General features: G+C 42.9%; 1 protein-coding gene across 2 annotated transcripts in view; it reads right to left on the minus strand.

Moving 5' to 3' along the window:
* Positions 1–16,318, minus strand: part of LOC126470008 (glucose-6-phosphate 1-dehydrogenase) — a 304,403-nt gene that overhangs the window by 261,956 nt on the left and 26,129 nt on the right. Inside the window, exon 2 of one of the 2 annotated variants that reach the window (XM_050097481.1) lies at positions 2,981–3,058. The exons of the other annotated variant lie outside the window; for it this stretch is intronic. Coding sequence (XP_049953438.1) covers positions 2,981–3,058 — 78 coding nt within the window. The remainder of the gene's footprint in view (positions 1–2,980; positions 3,059–16,318) is intronic. 2 annotated transcript variants of the gene reach the window in all.

Here is a 16,318-nt window from a genome sequence, read left to right on the forward strand (position 1 = left end):
CTACACTCCATACAAATACTTTCAGAAACGATTTCCTGACACTTAAATCTATACTCGATGTTAACAAATTTCTCTTCAGAAAAGCTTTCCTTGCCATTGCCAGTCTACATTTTATATCCTCTCTACTTCGACCATCATCAGTTATTTTGCTCCCCAAATAGCAAAACTCCTTTACTACTTCAAGTGTCTCATTTCCTAATCTAATTCCCTCAGCATCACCCGAATTAATTCGACTACATTCCATTATCCTCGTTTTGCTTTTGTTAATGTTCATCTTATATCCTCCTTTCAGGACACTGTCCATTCCGTTCAACTGCTCTTCCAAGTCCTTTGCTGTCTCTGACAGAATTACAATGTCATCGGCGAACCTCAACGTTTTTATTTCTTCTCCATGGATTTTAATACCTACTCCGAATTTTTCTTTTGTTTCCTTTACTGCTTGCTCAATATACCGATTGAACAACATTGGGGAGAGGCTACAACCCTGTCTCACTCCCTTCCCAACCACTGCTTCCCTTTCATGCCCGTCGACTCTTATAACTGCCATCTGGTTTCTGTACAAATAGTAAATAGCCTTTCGCTCCCTGTATTTTACCCCTGCCACCTTTAGAATTTGAAAAAGAGTATTCCAGTCAACATTGTCAAAAGCTTTCTCTATGTCTACAAATGCTAGAAATGTAGGTTTGCCTTTTCTTAATCTAGCTTCTAAAATAAGTCGTAGGCTCAGTATTGCATCACGTGTTCCCATATTTCTACGGAATCCAAATTGATCTCCCTGAGGTCGGCTTCGACCAGTTTTTCCAATCGTTTGTAAAGAATTCGAGTTAGTATTTTGCAGCCGTGACTTATTAAACTGATAGTTCGGTAGTTTTCACATCTGTCAACGCCTGCCTTCTTTGGGATTGGAATTATTATATTCTTCTTGAAGTGTGAGGATATTTCGCCTGTCTCATACATCTTGCTCACCAGATGGTAGAGTTTTGTCAGGGCTGGCTCTCCCAAGGCTGTCAGAAGTTCTAATGGAATGTTGCCTACTCCTGGGGCCTTGTTTCGACTCAGGCCTTTCAATGCTCTATCAAACTCTTCACGCAGTATCATATCTGCCATTTCATCTTCATCTACATCCTCTTCCATTTCTATAACATTGCCCTCAAGTACATCGCCCTTGTATAGACCCTCTATATACTCCTTCCACCTTTCTGCTTTCCCTTCTTTGCTTAGAACTGGGTTTCCATCTGAGCTCTTGATATTCATACAAGTGGTTCTCTTTTCTCCAAAGGTCTCTTTAATTTTCCTGTAGGCAGTATCTATCTTACCCCTAGTGAGATAAGCCTCTACATCCTTACATTTGTCCTCTAGCCATGCCTGCTTACCCATTTTGCACTTCCTGTCGATCTCATTTTTGAGACGTTTGTATTCCTTTTTGCCTGCTTCATTTACTGCATTTTTATATTTTCTCCTTTCGCCAATTACATTCAATATTTCTTTTGTTACCCAAGGGTTTCTACTAGCCCTCGTCCTTTTACCTATTTGATCCTCTGCTGCCTTCACTACTTCATCCCTCAAAGCTACCCATTCTTCTTCTACTGTATTTCTTTCCCCCATTCTTGTCAATTGTTCTCTTATGCTCTCCCTGAAACTCTGTACAACCTCTGGTTTAGTCAGTTTATCCAGGTCCCATCTACTTAAATTCTCACCTTTTTGCAGTTTCTTCAGTTTTAATCTACAGTTCATAACCAATAGATTGTGGTCAGAGTCCACATCTGCCCCTGGAAATGTCTTACAATTTAAAACCTGGTTCCTAAATCTCTGTCTTACCATTATATAATCTATCTGATACCTTTTAGTATCTCCAGGGTTCTTCCATGTATACAACCTTCTTTCATGATTCTTGAACCAAGTGTTAGCTATGATTAAGTTATGCTCTGCGCAAATTTCTACCAGGCGGCTTCCTCTTTCATTTCTTAGCCCCAATCCATATTCACCTACTATGTTTCCTTCTCTCCCTTTTGCTACTGTCGAATTCCAGTCACCCATGACTATTAAATTTTCATCTCCCTTCACTATCTGAATAATTTCTTTTATCTCATCATACATTTCTTCAATTTCTTCGTCATCTGCAGAGCTAGTTGGCATATAAACTTGTACTACTGTGGTAGGCGTGGGCTTCGTATCTATCTTGGCCACAATAATGCGTTCACTATGTTGTTTGTAGTAGCTTACCCGCATTCCTATTTTTTTATTCATTATTAAACCTACTCCTGCATTACCCCTATTTGATTTTGTGTTTATAACTCTGTATTCACCTGACCAGAAGTCTTGTTCCTCCTGCCACCGAACTTCACTAATTCCCACTATATCTAACTTTAACCTATCCACACGGCCCGAAAACCAGGAGTGATCGTCTGGCGTGCCATTTCTTTTCATAACAGAACCCGCTGGTTGTCATCTGCGGCACCCCTACAGCACAACGGCGCCTCGGCGATATTCTACGCTCTGTTTTGTTGCTCTTCATGGTAAGCCATTCTGGGCTTACATTTCAGCAAGACAAAGCCTGCCGAGAGTCCCTCTGCTTATCTTCGTGCTTGCCAAAACCTACCTTTGGAGAGCAAGGTCGCCAGATCTCTCCTCAGATCCGAAAGTCTGAGTGCTCTTCAACCACCTCCGTATTTTAACGATATTACGCGCCAGTTCGGCAGAGTTTGGCATGATATCCCTTAGGAGGACATCCAACAGCTCTATCAGTCAAATAGAAGCCGAATTAAAGCATATATTCTTCGTGAGAGGGGTTATTTTGGGAAGCACGGTTAATAGGGCCATTAGTAATCCATTACAATTTAAGCCATTACAAAATGAACAGCAATTATCTTCCTCTAGCCGTAATTTCAGATGCTTCAACTACGGATTAGGCTGCACACCAGGGGCCACTACAAAACCTCAACCTAAGCTCCAACCCAGGCTGTCTGAGACGTGGACTTACGCTGACAGTCGCTGACGCGAGCCGACAGGTAGCGCACAGGCCGTGGCGCTCCGTTGTGGCCGGTCGGCCGCTCTGGCTCTGTGTGCAAAACAAGCTCTGCAACAAACAGCTTACACCAACACAGCAACTTAAGCAGGTGCAACAGTATCTAGTACCGTTTTGTATACAGCTCGATGCTACACCGTTTCCACGGGACATTCAGTCTAACTCTAGATTACTAAACCCTCGTAAAATTTACGATTACTTTTGGTACCAATTCGCGGTTCCTGCCAATCTCGTATCGTCAGTGTAGGGTGTAAAACTGAACATTTTGTATTTACTTTCTATGTCACATACCACTGGAGACTTTATAATAATGTAAATAACTAGAGCATAAACTGTAACTTATGGCCGGCCGGAGTGGCCGAGCGGTTCTAGGCGCTACAGTCTGGAACCGCGCGACCGCTACAGTCGCAGGTTCGAATCCTGCCTCGGGCATGGATGTGTGTGTTGTCCTTGGGTTAGTTAGGTTTGAGTAGTTCTAAGTTCTAGGGGACTGATGACCACAGATGTTAAGTCCCATAGTGCTCAGAGTCATCTGAACCATTTGTAAATTATGATTTGCTTTGAATAAAATATGGAGTAGTAAAATTTACGTTTGTTTAGTAAGAATGTAACATCCCCCCCCCCCTCCCCCTGTAGTGTTCTAGGGTTAACAATCGCAGTGGACCAAAATTTTTACATCCTAAGGAGACGTCACTGGGGTAACGCCATGCAACACCGCCTCTAGCCCTGACAAGGACCTCAATTCATAAAGAAGAGTCCACAGGTTTGTAAAACACTCAGTGACGATTAGATCCCATAAAGTTACCAAATTGTGAGAATCTTGTCCTGTACAGACCCAGACACTTCCTATGGGGTGATTTAGCAGACCAGTATTGGTGCTATAGGGCGCTTGAGTGTTTGTCAAATCAGAAACGAACGCATGGAGCCCTGTTCAAATATTCAAATGTGTGTGAAATCTTATGGGATTTAACTGCTAAGGTCATCAGTCCCTAAGCTTACACACTACTTAACCTAAATTATCCTAAGGACAAACACACACACACATGCCCGAGGGGTGACGCGAACCTCCGCCGGGACCAGCCGCACAGTCCATGACTGCAGCGCCTCAGACCGCTCGGCTAATCCCGCGCGGCATGGGGACCTGTAAACGGGCTATTGTCATCATGGAAGACTGGAGTGTCCATTGCATACTCATTACAAAATGTAGAAAAAAGCAACTTGGTCACCGAGAATGTTGAAATAAACGTTACAGTTCATTTTCGCGGTAGCGTGATGTTACAAAACATCCCAAAATTTCTGAGAACTACTGCCCATCTAAGCAACATTCTCCACACTTTTGGTTATACAGGGCGAACATTAAATTAAACCGACGAACTGCAGGGACGTATTCCTAACTGGATATGGAGGGAAAAATGTCCTATGAATATGTTCTCGGAAATAGACGTTATGCGTGCAACAAGAACAAATCGTCCCAGAACACAGTAAATAGCTGCATCGCAGCCACGTCACAACAGACGTTCAAAGTGGCCTCTATGGGATGCAGTGCACGTGTACACACGTCGCTTCATGGATTGCCGCACTCTTTCGGACGTTCCGGCGTCTCTCCGAATAGCGTCACAGGTGTCGTGAACACAATGATGAAGGGTCGGCACATCAGGAACTGGTTCACCATACACAACGCTTTTCAGATGCTTCAGAGGTAAAAATCCATCGGGTTTAAGTCCGGTGATCTAGCAGGCCATACTACAGGGCATACGCGTCCTTTCCAACGTCTGGTGAAGGTGTTGTCGTGACAGCGAACTGTAATGTGGACGTGGGGTGGTGTCCCATGATGCAGAAACCACATGACCTATGTATTGCCAAAGGCACATTCTCAAGCAGCCCATGCAGAGTATTCTGCAGGAAGTCCAGATACGTTCCTGTGTCGAGGCTTTGTGGAATAATAACCAATCCAGTTACGTGGTCGCCAAGAATTCCTGCCCAAACATTGATGCTGAACGGATGCTAATGAGATGCCTCAGTCATTCTGAGGACTGTCTGTAGCCCATAGATGACGATTACGCTGACTGATGATGCCAGTTCTGGTACAGGTTGATTCGTCAGTAAAGAAGACTGATGATAGAAATCCCACAACTGTGATGGTCTGGTGCAAAAACAATCGACAAAATCCTTCCTGTAGAGGGAAATGCGCTGCTGATAATCCTTGCACTCGTTGCAGGAGATGGGGTAGTAGCGGTTGTCATGCAGAATATACATAGTCGTCCCATGGCTTACACCATTTTGGCGAGCCACTTGCCTGGAGCCTCCAAATCTGGTGCATGCACGGTCCACTGCCTCCCTGCACGTTCATCTGTCTGAAAGGACCCATGAACACGAAAACGCCCAAAAAGGGCTTGAAATGTTGCGTGATGTGGTTGATGTCTGTGAGGGTACTTGTTTTGGTACAGCTGTGCTGCCTCTCGACCGCTTCCATCTACTTGGCTGTACACAAGCACAATCTCGGCATTTTCCCGACATGAATACCAGACCATTCTGGTGCTTACAGTACGCTGCGTCAATTTTATTAATGTTCACCCTGTATACCCTAATGAGTCGTCGGTGCACTCGACATCTTGTATAGTCAGAAAAGAGGCAAAATCGCCAATCGTCGGACTGCACAGTTCCAGTCGGCTACTGTCCACCTTCCGTGTTGTATGGGCCATTGAAGACGCGCATCTTTATCTGTTACTGAGAACAATTGCATTTTGTGAGGTACTGTATTCCAAATTTCCACGTTCGCTTTGCAATGATTGTCCGGAAATTGGTTGAGAGGGACCTGCATTCACCAACAGCAGAAATTCCTCTCGTGGTTGAAACTGATTGTTACTGACAAGGCGTGACATTCGTCTCCGGTCCTTTCCAGATACGATCGGTTTATGGCCACTGTTCTGACAATGTCACGTTCCGCATCGGCCCGTCATACTGCATTTTACTACGAACGCAGCTCGTTTTTCAGTTTACAAGCAGAATATACCTCCTCAGCATTTCCTGTCCATTTCTATTATATGAGTAGACAAAATAACTTCAATGAGCTCGTGTTTATGTAGTGGAGCTATTTTCAGTTTATTGAATTAGTACTTTTTGCAGGTGTTAATTAAGCTTTTATGTAAAATACTTTCCCGCAAACAACGGCTGAGAAGTATTCATTTCGTAAGTGTGATGTTGTCAGTGATCTTTGTAATGCTGGTACTGTTGACAGCATATTGCAGAGCCGTGTACTTGTATCATAGTTACTTGGTGGTGAATTAATGAATGACCAGAAAGTTAATGCACGTCTCTCCATTAATTATGTTACCGGTAGGCTGCATATATCTATTCCAGTCAGAAACTGCTTAAACCTCTAGAATGGTCTACAGTGAGTGAAGCGACTTACCACAGATCCACAGTATATCTTCCAAGATCGGTGTGAGTATGTCTAATGGAATAGGACTGATCATGTTCAGGTCTAGAACGGCAATCTGCTGTAATGCATTGTTTGACTTACGTTCAAATACCTGAAGTTCTCCAACACCTAGGTGATCTACTTTTGTTGCAGAGGGATACAATTTTATCCTCTGGGATTCTTCAGATACCCGTATTGGGAGAGCTGAGGCTGCGATGATGCATTTATCCCTCATGCTGTGAAAAGTATTTCAGACGGTGATAGTAGAGACAATTAAATCGACATTGTCGATTACATATTGACAGCGTGCCGCACTTGGAAAAAGCTCTTCAGTGTGGTAGTCAACTGACAGCTCCAGCTGCTGTGCTTTTTACATAATAGCTCACTTAACAATTGAAGTACTCACTTAATAAACTGAAAATAACTACACTACATAAACATGAGCTCAGTGAAGTTATTTTGTCTGTTTACATAATGGAACTGGACAGGGAATACTGGGGGGGGGGGGGGTTAGTTTCTTTGTAAACTACAAATTGAGCTGAACTCGTAGTGGAGGAAGTTGCCTGTCCCGGAACAACACTACAGCTGCCGCACAGTGTGACTAGGAAGCAATATCCCCTCTAGTAACGCAAAACAGTGTGCAGAGAGTTTCGTATATTCTGCTCATATGCGTTTCATGTGTCAGTGTTATTAGCAATTCATATGCGTATTCCATGTAGTATTACGCATACTATTGAAAATAAACATCTGTGCATGTCTGCGCACTGTATCGCCAGTTATTCATAAGACGCTGTGTGGAGGGCCCATATAACTTTGTGAAACAGTCGGTAGTTGCTTCTTGTTACATAGTGGGGTGCATAAAGTGGGGAATTTCTTGCTCAATCTTCAGTCTCCAGATCTATGAACGATGAAAGTGCATGAACACCATCCGGCGACCTACCTTCCCTCGCACATGTACCCCACAAATCCCCAACCCCTTCACGCTGTTACACAATTTATAGCACACTGGACTCGCATTCCGGAGGACGACGGTTCAATCCCGTCTCCGGCCATCCTGATTTAGGTTTTCCGTGATTTCCCTAAATCGCTTCAGGCAAATGCCGGGATGGTCCCTTCGAAAGGGCACGGCCGATTTCCTTCCCCATCCTTCCCTCACCCGAGCTTGCGCTCCGTCTCTAATAACCTCGTTGTCGACGGGACGTTAAACACTAATATCCTCCTCCTGTTACACAATTTATCCCTTAATACGGCTCTATTGCACTTATACGTTGTACGCACGTTTAATACTTGTTTTCTAACAGACTTCATTTAAAGATATGCATTAATTTTATACCATTAAAACAATATTTTTGATAATTTGCTATTTTCCATCCGCTGCAACGCAAAAACTATTAGTCCTAGAAGAAAAATGTACGATATTTTTTATGGGAAATTTAAAGTAGTTTAATTTTGTAGCGGGAAACACTTTTGCTATAAGTCGTAGATTTCGAGTTATTCGAGAAAAACATAAAAAAGTAGCCTTTAACCCCCACCCCCATCCCAACGCTCACACCCACTGGTCTGGATATTTAGAATACTGTTCAGGAAACTCCCTCCTAGCACTGTGCAAACATTTGCAGCTACACGGTTTTTTCCCTAATCGGCGTTTTTTGGTCTACGTTGACTGGGCTACTACGCATATACGTAAATTCGACCCTGTCAACAGCGTGCTCTTCAGCACACATTTCGTCTTCAAATAAAGATCCGCCGGCAACTATACGATGGACTGTCGCCAATACCACCTAGCTTCCGATGTCTACGTTCTTGGATAATACATTGACGTCTTCTGCTAGTGGAGGACACTGTCATCCCTCCACTTTCGATGGACAGTAATGGCGGTAAGTGAACATCCACGACCCTGCACGTTCCTGTGATCTCAGTGTCATGTAACATCCACGTGACGGAGGCATGCTCTTTCCCTCTGTATCCGAGTTGATATGTTCCGGCGGACGGTTTTCATATAAGTAGTTTCTATTAATATTATTTTGTAATCTGCCTTGACGAACAGGATAGTCTAAGTACAATTTAGAGAACAAAATGACAGTCGTTCAAGTTAGTGTGGAACATCGTTTAAAAACAATTTTGGTCAGTCATCTTAAAGCTAACCTGTAAGCTGGCGCCTTATTGTTTAAAATCTCTTCCTATATGCACATATTGTATGACATTAAGTCTGTAACAACCTACTTCTCTTTTACACTTCCTTTCTAACCAGAAAACCATGTAATTTTTATTAATATCGAACTATATGTAATCCAGTTCTCACAAACAACGTGTCTGCAAATAGCGACGTGTTCTTTCTACACTGTGATAAGAGTGCTGCTTTCGTCTGCTGCTTCGATAACCTTGAAACGAGTGCACTAAAAAGACCGAAAGAAACTGATACGCAGACTGACTGGTCATGGCTCCAGCGGCTGCTCAGGACTTCTGTGAGGCTGATAAAGGGAAGGTCACGACGGAACGAAAAGCGCGCCTCGTTTAACGTATCGTGCGTCCATGAACCACGCGAATCAGCCGCCCTTGCTGGCAGTACTGTGCAGAAAATATACGAAAAGACTAACACACTGAAAAGATATCTGTCAAGCAATGAAATGAAAAGCAATAACCAAACAAAATCCTATGGGAATTCTGAAAGTTAATACAAACTGAAAGAGCATGCTGAAAAAAAGGTCGAAACTTTTTGGACTAAAGTCTGTTTTAAAGCTCTGTATGAAATAAGCTATCCTTTAACCAGAACCGTTGAAAAGTTTAGGCTTTTAATCAACAAAGAACGTGAAATTGAATTTCTCGTATGTGAGAAACCTGAACGGATCAAAAAGTAACTGACATTTACCTTTGCAATCAGAACCAATGAGTGCTTCTGAACGTAAAAAATTGTCATTTTCGTATTTGCCTCCCAGAAGCTTAAAACAAAACCCTCATTCAATTTTGGATAGACTGGGTAAAGGAACTAAGGAACCCGGTGTGCCAACAGAGCGATTGTCACCTTGAAACAATGGTGAGGACTGTAGAAGGCATTTAATATGAAATATCGAAATAGAAATTTTTCAGATACAATAAACAACGATGAAAACAATCAGAGCACTAATTAATTTTTCCGAGTCTAATAGTCCGAAGAAATTTTATAAATTTTCAGTCAAACAACAAATCAGAGAAATACGGCAAATTATATTTTAAATACAAATTTTGGTCCGTGTGAGAGCTGTATTTTAACATCTTTTAACCTATGTCGACTTTTGTAGCATCTACGTTACAGTATCTCTCTTCGCTACACTTTCATTACACTTCTTAACTATTACTGAAATAATGTGGTGTGAAAACGATCAATTTCTTCAAGCTGATTGTTACCGGAAGCTTAACTAGTATAAATACCGCCCATGGGAAACATCGACTTTACGCACACTCCAACCCCCTCCCCCCCCCCCCCCCCCCTCGCTCTCTCTCTCTCTTTCTCTTTGTCGCTGTTTGGCTTGTTTATTCGTTTATTGAGATCAACATATCTTTACAGAGAAGTAAAACGTACACATTTCAGTAATTCTTTTTTGTGTGATACAGCTCAAAACATAACAATATACGGCATGAAGTCGCACTCGTTGTAAGATTAACGCCATTCCTTTTTCATTGTTTCATTGTCCGATCAATGCAAAGTCGCAACAAACAAAGCAACAAAAGCAAAATACAGGATGATTCAAAAGGTGAGCAGGAATGCAAAGAGCCGATAGAGGAGGAGAAATACATCAACTTTGCAATTGTAACTCAATGGTCTTTCAAGTAATCCTGGGCCAGTGAAAGCTTTGGAATTTCAGGAACAACAAGAACAATCAATGCACCCCCGCTTTAAGTTCAGCAAAGAAATGTACTGTTCCGTCGTCAGATGTAGGTATAGCTAGCCACAGCACCTGCACACTCCTGTGCTAGTACGTGAAGTAGTCAATGTTACATATCTCACGTGTTGGATCGGAAGGGGAGGTACAATTGCATTACCACTGCTCCCCATGATATGACGCCCACTTTGACTTCCTTGACACCAGTTCCGGAAGGAGAAACATTCTTTGCCAGGTTGCTTGCAGCGTCTGATGAGGTTCGTGCGATGCCTGGTATCCTTGGCAGAGTTCGCCAGAATTTTCTACGGATCTGCAGGTTTCAAGCAGGATGTTAGGTTAATATCAGATGTTTTGGCCACTGTACGCCACCTGAAAAGCTAACACAACGATGAAACGGCTCTCGCTCGACAAATTCCAAGCTCCCGTCCAGCGCCAACGTCAGTTTACAATTATGGAACTTCACCTTCGGAGGCCTACTTGCACCTTCACCATGACCCGATCTTGTATCTTATCTCATCTACTTCCGTGAGGGATACGAGCAAATACGTCGATCAGGTATCTTAGGCCGAATTCACACAGAAATGACATAGTGCGAAAGTCTGGCGTGGACATGGCGCTGTTTGGCGTAACAAATAAAGCAGTTGACGCAGAGATGGCGTGGTGGGGACGCTACGCTTCGTGTTGTGTGCCACGTCTGTTTGTCGCCATGAGTGGTGGAGACGTCCGAGGAGTGCGCTGCTGTTCTCATTAATTTAAAGTCGTCCGATGTGCCTAAGAAAATTGTTTTATGTAGATGAAGCAAAGCTACATCCATGTCTGTAGATAGTTACTCAGTAAAACTTTTACTTCTGCTTAAAAAATTAAACACCATTGTATTGGCATTCGCGCGTGTTCTCCGCTATGCAGTCTTTCTCATTCGATTTTGAGGCAACTATGTAGTAATTGATTTTTCGACATGTTATAGTCTGACATCACAACTTGATAGTGAATGGTTTTATTTTCGTTATTGCCCACACTTATTGTGATACTTCGCAAATAAGTAAACCACCGTGCATAGTTTGAAAAGTTTCGTGAAGAATGTAGTCACTGGCCAGTTTACGTTTGGTGGCCGTTAGGATATAGGTTTCTGTGTATGAAATAATAGCTAACACATCGAAATAGTCTTTAAGGGTGGAATGCGAGCTGTACCTCTTCCCAGTCACGAGTAAAAGAATGATATATGTTGACGTTTGGCCGCTACGATGTACGACGCGCAACGCTCGACATATGGCCGCGCGCTTTGCGGATTTGTGGCTCGTGTTTATTTTTCGTAAATGGTTTATGAACTCAGTCACAAGCACATTTTAAATTAGTATAGCGTTAAGAGTTATTTTTATTTTAAAACTATAGATAAGTAATCGCATTTCCAGCGGCAGAGTTAGCTATACACTATATACGCAAATTTTTCTTGTCTTTACTAATTGTACCTCCATTCAACGAAACATTCCATAACTATTTTCGTTCACAGATTGCCGAACAAATGGCGTGTATTCCAGCAAGCAGTGAACGAGAAATGGGATTTTGCTGTCCTCTTTTATGCTTACATATTTGGACTTTCTTGATGCAGGCTGTGTATATAAGGCAAAACGCCATTTTGTATATTGTTTGAAACAGCTATTACGCAATTACTTATATTGCCTTTGAGAAAAAAAATAGCACAATCTTCTTATTTTCCTGAATGAGCAACGTTGAATCTGTGTAGTTACAACGTTGTGCTGCTGAAACACTCTCGTTTATCTGTGTTACTTACTGCAGAAATGAGAATCTTGTTTTGAGAAAGTACAACAACACAGGTAAAAACACATAATGTTTGCCGGCCGGGGTGGCCGGGCGGTTCTAGGCGCTACAGTCTGAAACCACGCGACAGCTACGGTCGCAGGTTCGAGTCCTGCCTCGGGAATGGATGTGTGTGATGTCCTTAGGTTAGTTACGTTTTAGTAGTTCTAAGTTCTAGGGGACTGATGACCTCAGAAGTTAAGTCACATAGTGCTCAGAGCCATTTGAACCATCTGAACATAATGTTTACTGCAAAACAAATCTGCACAAGCAGCAGAAGAAATTAACAGTATTCTAGCTGCAGTTACACTAAATATATACAGTCAGCACTACATTTTCTGTGTTTAATCAATGGGTGTTGCCAGACAGATGGGCAAATCCTATTTCACTTGGTATTTGCTCATAGGGATTCCGTTTTTCTGCTGGAATATACTGTCACACTTCAAATAAGACTTTCTTATTGGCACTTTTTACTGGCAGAATTTTATCGCACAAAATAGGGAAAACCGTAATGTTATCTAGCAGCAGATTTCTTTTCCCAGCACCTCTGCCGGCCGGAGTGTCCGAGCGGTTATAGGCGCTACAGTCTGGAACCGCACGACCGCTACGGTCGCAGGTTAGAATCCTGCCTCGGGCATGGATGTGTGTGATGTCCTTAGATTAGTTAGGTTTAAGTAGTTCTAAGTTCTAGGGGACTTATGACCACAGCAGTTGAGTCCCATAGTGCTCAGAGCCATTTGAACCATTTGAACCCAGCACCTCTCGGCTTCTTTACAGTGCTTTGCCAAATCCACAGCTGCTGGATGTTATTACTTTTCCTTCTCCTTACTGTAATAGGTTTGTCAGATGAAACGTGTAATCAGACACACTCAGTTATTTTGAAAGAGCCTCTGTACAACACGTGGTCTAGTGCGCTAAGATCCCTGAAACCCCCTGGTTCCATCTTGCATAGAAGGAATCTGTTGTCCTTGGTGTTGGCAACGACTTAAATCCAGGTTTATGGGTGAAATGATATTTTGTTTCTCTCTACAGAGTATCTCAAACCTTTAGGGTCAAATTTACCGATTATACTGAGATAGGGAACCAATGGTCGGAAATGCCCATTTATTATGTTATGGACATGCAGCCTACAGTGCACAACAACGACGTGGGTGATTGTTCAAGGCGACGACTGTCAGTCTGAATGCATATATGGAAAGGGTGCGTGACGTTCTGCCGCACTCTCACAACGATCCCTGGTTTCTGTTGTATCAGGAGACAGGCAGCTTGGACCCTAGCAAGCAGGTCTTCGTTTGTTTCCACGCGGGTTTCATACACCAACTCTTGACGTAACCGCAGACGAAAAAGTCCAGGGGGTGTGAGATCCGGCGATCAAAACATTCCAGTTTAGTTGATTTTCTGTGAATACCGTGTTTCACTTTGTCTAACGCAACAGAGAAACACTTTTGAGAGATTCTGTAAAAATGCTGCAAATGTTCGGGATACATGCTCAGTTCTTTCATTACTTCGAATGTGCCACATTTCTTCCCTTTTTTCAACCACAATGGTTGTATCTATTATCTTCTTGGCCGAGGTGGCCAAGCGGTTCTAGGCGCTTCAGTCCGGAACCGCGCGACTGCTACGGTCGCAAGTTCGAATCCTGCCTCGGGCATGGATGTGTGTTATGTCCTTAGGTTAGTTAGGTTTAAGTAGTTCTAAGTTCTAGGGGACTGATGACCTCAGATGTTAAGTCCCATAGTGCTCAGAGCCATTTGAACCATTTTTGAGCTTTCCTCCGTGGTCTGTCGCGCAGTTATGCATTACGCAAAGATTGAATGCTCTCGTAAAATGTAAATGTCGCGTGACTAGGGCCTCCCGTCAGGTAGACCGTTCGCCGGGTGCAAGTCTTTCGATTTGACGCCACTTCGGCGACTTGAGCGTCGATGGGGATGAAATAATGATTAGGACAACGCAACACCCAGTCCCTGAGCGGAGAAAATCTCCAACCCAGCCGGGAATCGAACGCGGGCTCTTAGGATTGTCATTCTGTCGCGCTGACCACTCAGCTACCGGGGGCGGACTGCTCTCATACTGTTTAGTAAACACGAAAGGCAGGAGAGGGACGTTTACGCCAGTCTACCATCAACTTAGGTATCTACAGCAGTGTTACGGTAATTAGATGAAATGTTTGAGTGCACTGGCTTCTGCCAGGTTACTTTATTTCTGAAGTGTATATCTGTGAGAAAAATGGGGAAACCAGCAAAACACCGGCCTATGTGGGCGGGGGAAACTCCCAAAAAACCACGAAACCTGATGAGAGTGACACATTTGACCGTTTCCAACAGTCTCACACGTATCACATATTACTCTACGGTGAAGGAAACAACTGCAGAATGTTTTCTGAAAGAAATTTCCGGCCTTTGACTCTAAATTGCTATTAATTTATTTCGCACGATCATCATTTCGGCTTTGTAGTCATTCTCAAGTGCAAGCTGAAATATCACAATGTATCCAACATGCCCAAGTGACGTGTCGGAGTCGAAAGTCGCATTACAGAACGTAAGTACATATCCAAGATACATAATAAGGATGAAATTATTCACAGTTAATAAACATTAACAAACTGTAACGTGCATTTGACAGCCAGTACATTGCTGTGACCAGCTTTCGTCACGTTCGTACATCAACCGACGTTCTACATGACGGTGATCCCCCACGAAGAAAAAATCATTAATTCACAATGTACTCAGGAGTACTTGAAGTCTGACAAGTGTATCAAGTTATCTTTCACTGTCTATTGCTCTTCTAGTTCACTGAAATAGATTGAGTGTGAGGAGGTCGTTGCTGGTCTTCAAATGGTTCAAATGGCTCTGAGCACTATGGGACTCAACTGCTGTGGTCATAAGTCCCCTAGAACTTAGAACTACTTAAACCTAACTAACCTAAGGACAGCACACAACACCCAGCCATCACGAGGCAGTGAAAATCCCTGACCCCGCCGGGAATCGAACCCGGGAACCCGGGCGTGGGAAGCGAGAACGCTACCGCACGACCACGAGATGCGGGCTGCTGGTCTTCGGCAGCACTGGTAAGCTCTGCAGGCGAATATGGTATTTCAAGTTGCAACATCAGATTTGGAAACAATAGCAATTGGCATAACCATGTTTGAAACGGAAAGGCACAGAGATCGCTTCCAAACATAGATATCACTTTTGATAACGAAAGCAAACTGTTATCACGACCTTCGTAACAAAGTATTTAATCAGCATATAGTGTTACAATTTGCTCAAGTGATAATCAGTGTTAAAAGATAAGCAAACGTATTCCATTTTTCGCATGTAAAAACAGTCAATTTGAGTCATTAAAACTGGATGATCTATTCAACAACTACAGTTGTTGTTGTTGTGGTCTTCAGTCCTGAGACTGGTTTGATGCAGCTCTCCATGCTACCCTATCCTGTGCAAGTTTCTTCATCTCCCAGTACCTACTGCAACCTACATCCTTCTGAATCTGCTTAGTGTATTCATCTCTTGGTCTCCCTCTACGATTTTTACCCTCCACGCTGCCCCCCAATGCCAAATTTGTGATCCCTTGATGCCTCAAAACATGTACTACCAACCGGTCCCTTCTTCTCGTCAAGTTGTGCCACAAACTCCTCTTCTCCCCAATTCTATTCAATACCTCCTCATTAGTTATGTGATCTACCCATCTAGTCTTCAGCATTCCTATTTAGCACCACATTTCGAAAGCTTCTATTCTCCTCCTGTCCGACCTATTTATCGTCCATGTTTCACTTGCATACACTCCATACAAATACTTTCAGAAACGACTTCCTCACACTTCAATTTATACTCGATGTTAACAAATTTCTATTCTTCAGAAACGCTTTCATTGCCATTGCCAGTCTACATTTTATATCCTCTCTACTTCGACCATCATTAGTTATTTTGCTCCCCAAATAGCAAAACTCCTTTACCACTTTAAGTGTCTAATTTCCTAATCTAATTCCCTCAGTATCACCAGACTTAATGCGACTACATTCCATTATCCGCGTTTTGCTTTTGTTGATGTTCATCATATATCCTCCTTTCAAGACACTGTCCAATCCGTTCAACTGCTCTTCCAAGTCCTTTGCTGTCTCTGACAGAATTACAATGTCATCGACGAACCTCAAAGTTTTTATTTCTTCTCCATGGATTTTAATACCTACTCCGAATT

Source organism: Schistocerca serialis, chromosome 3 (genome assembly GCF_023864345.2).
Source record: "Schistocerca serialis cubense isolate TAMUIC-IGC-003099 chromosome 3, iqSchSeri2.2, whole genome shotgun sequence".
Classification (NCBI taxonomy): Eukaryota; Metazoa; Arthropoda; class Insecta; order Orthoptera; family Acrididae; genus Schistocerca; species Schistocerca serialis.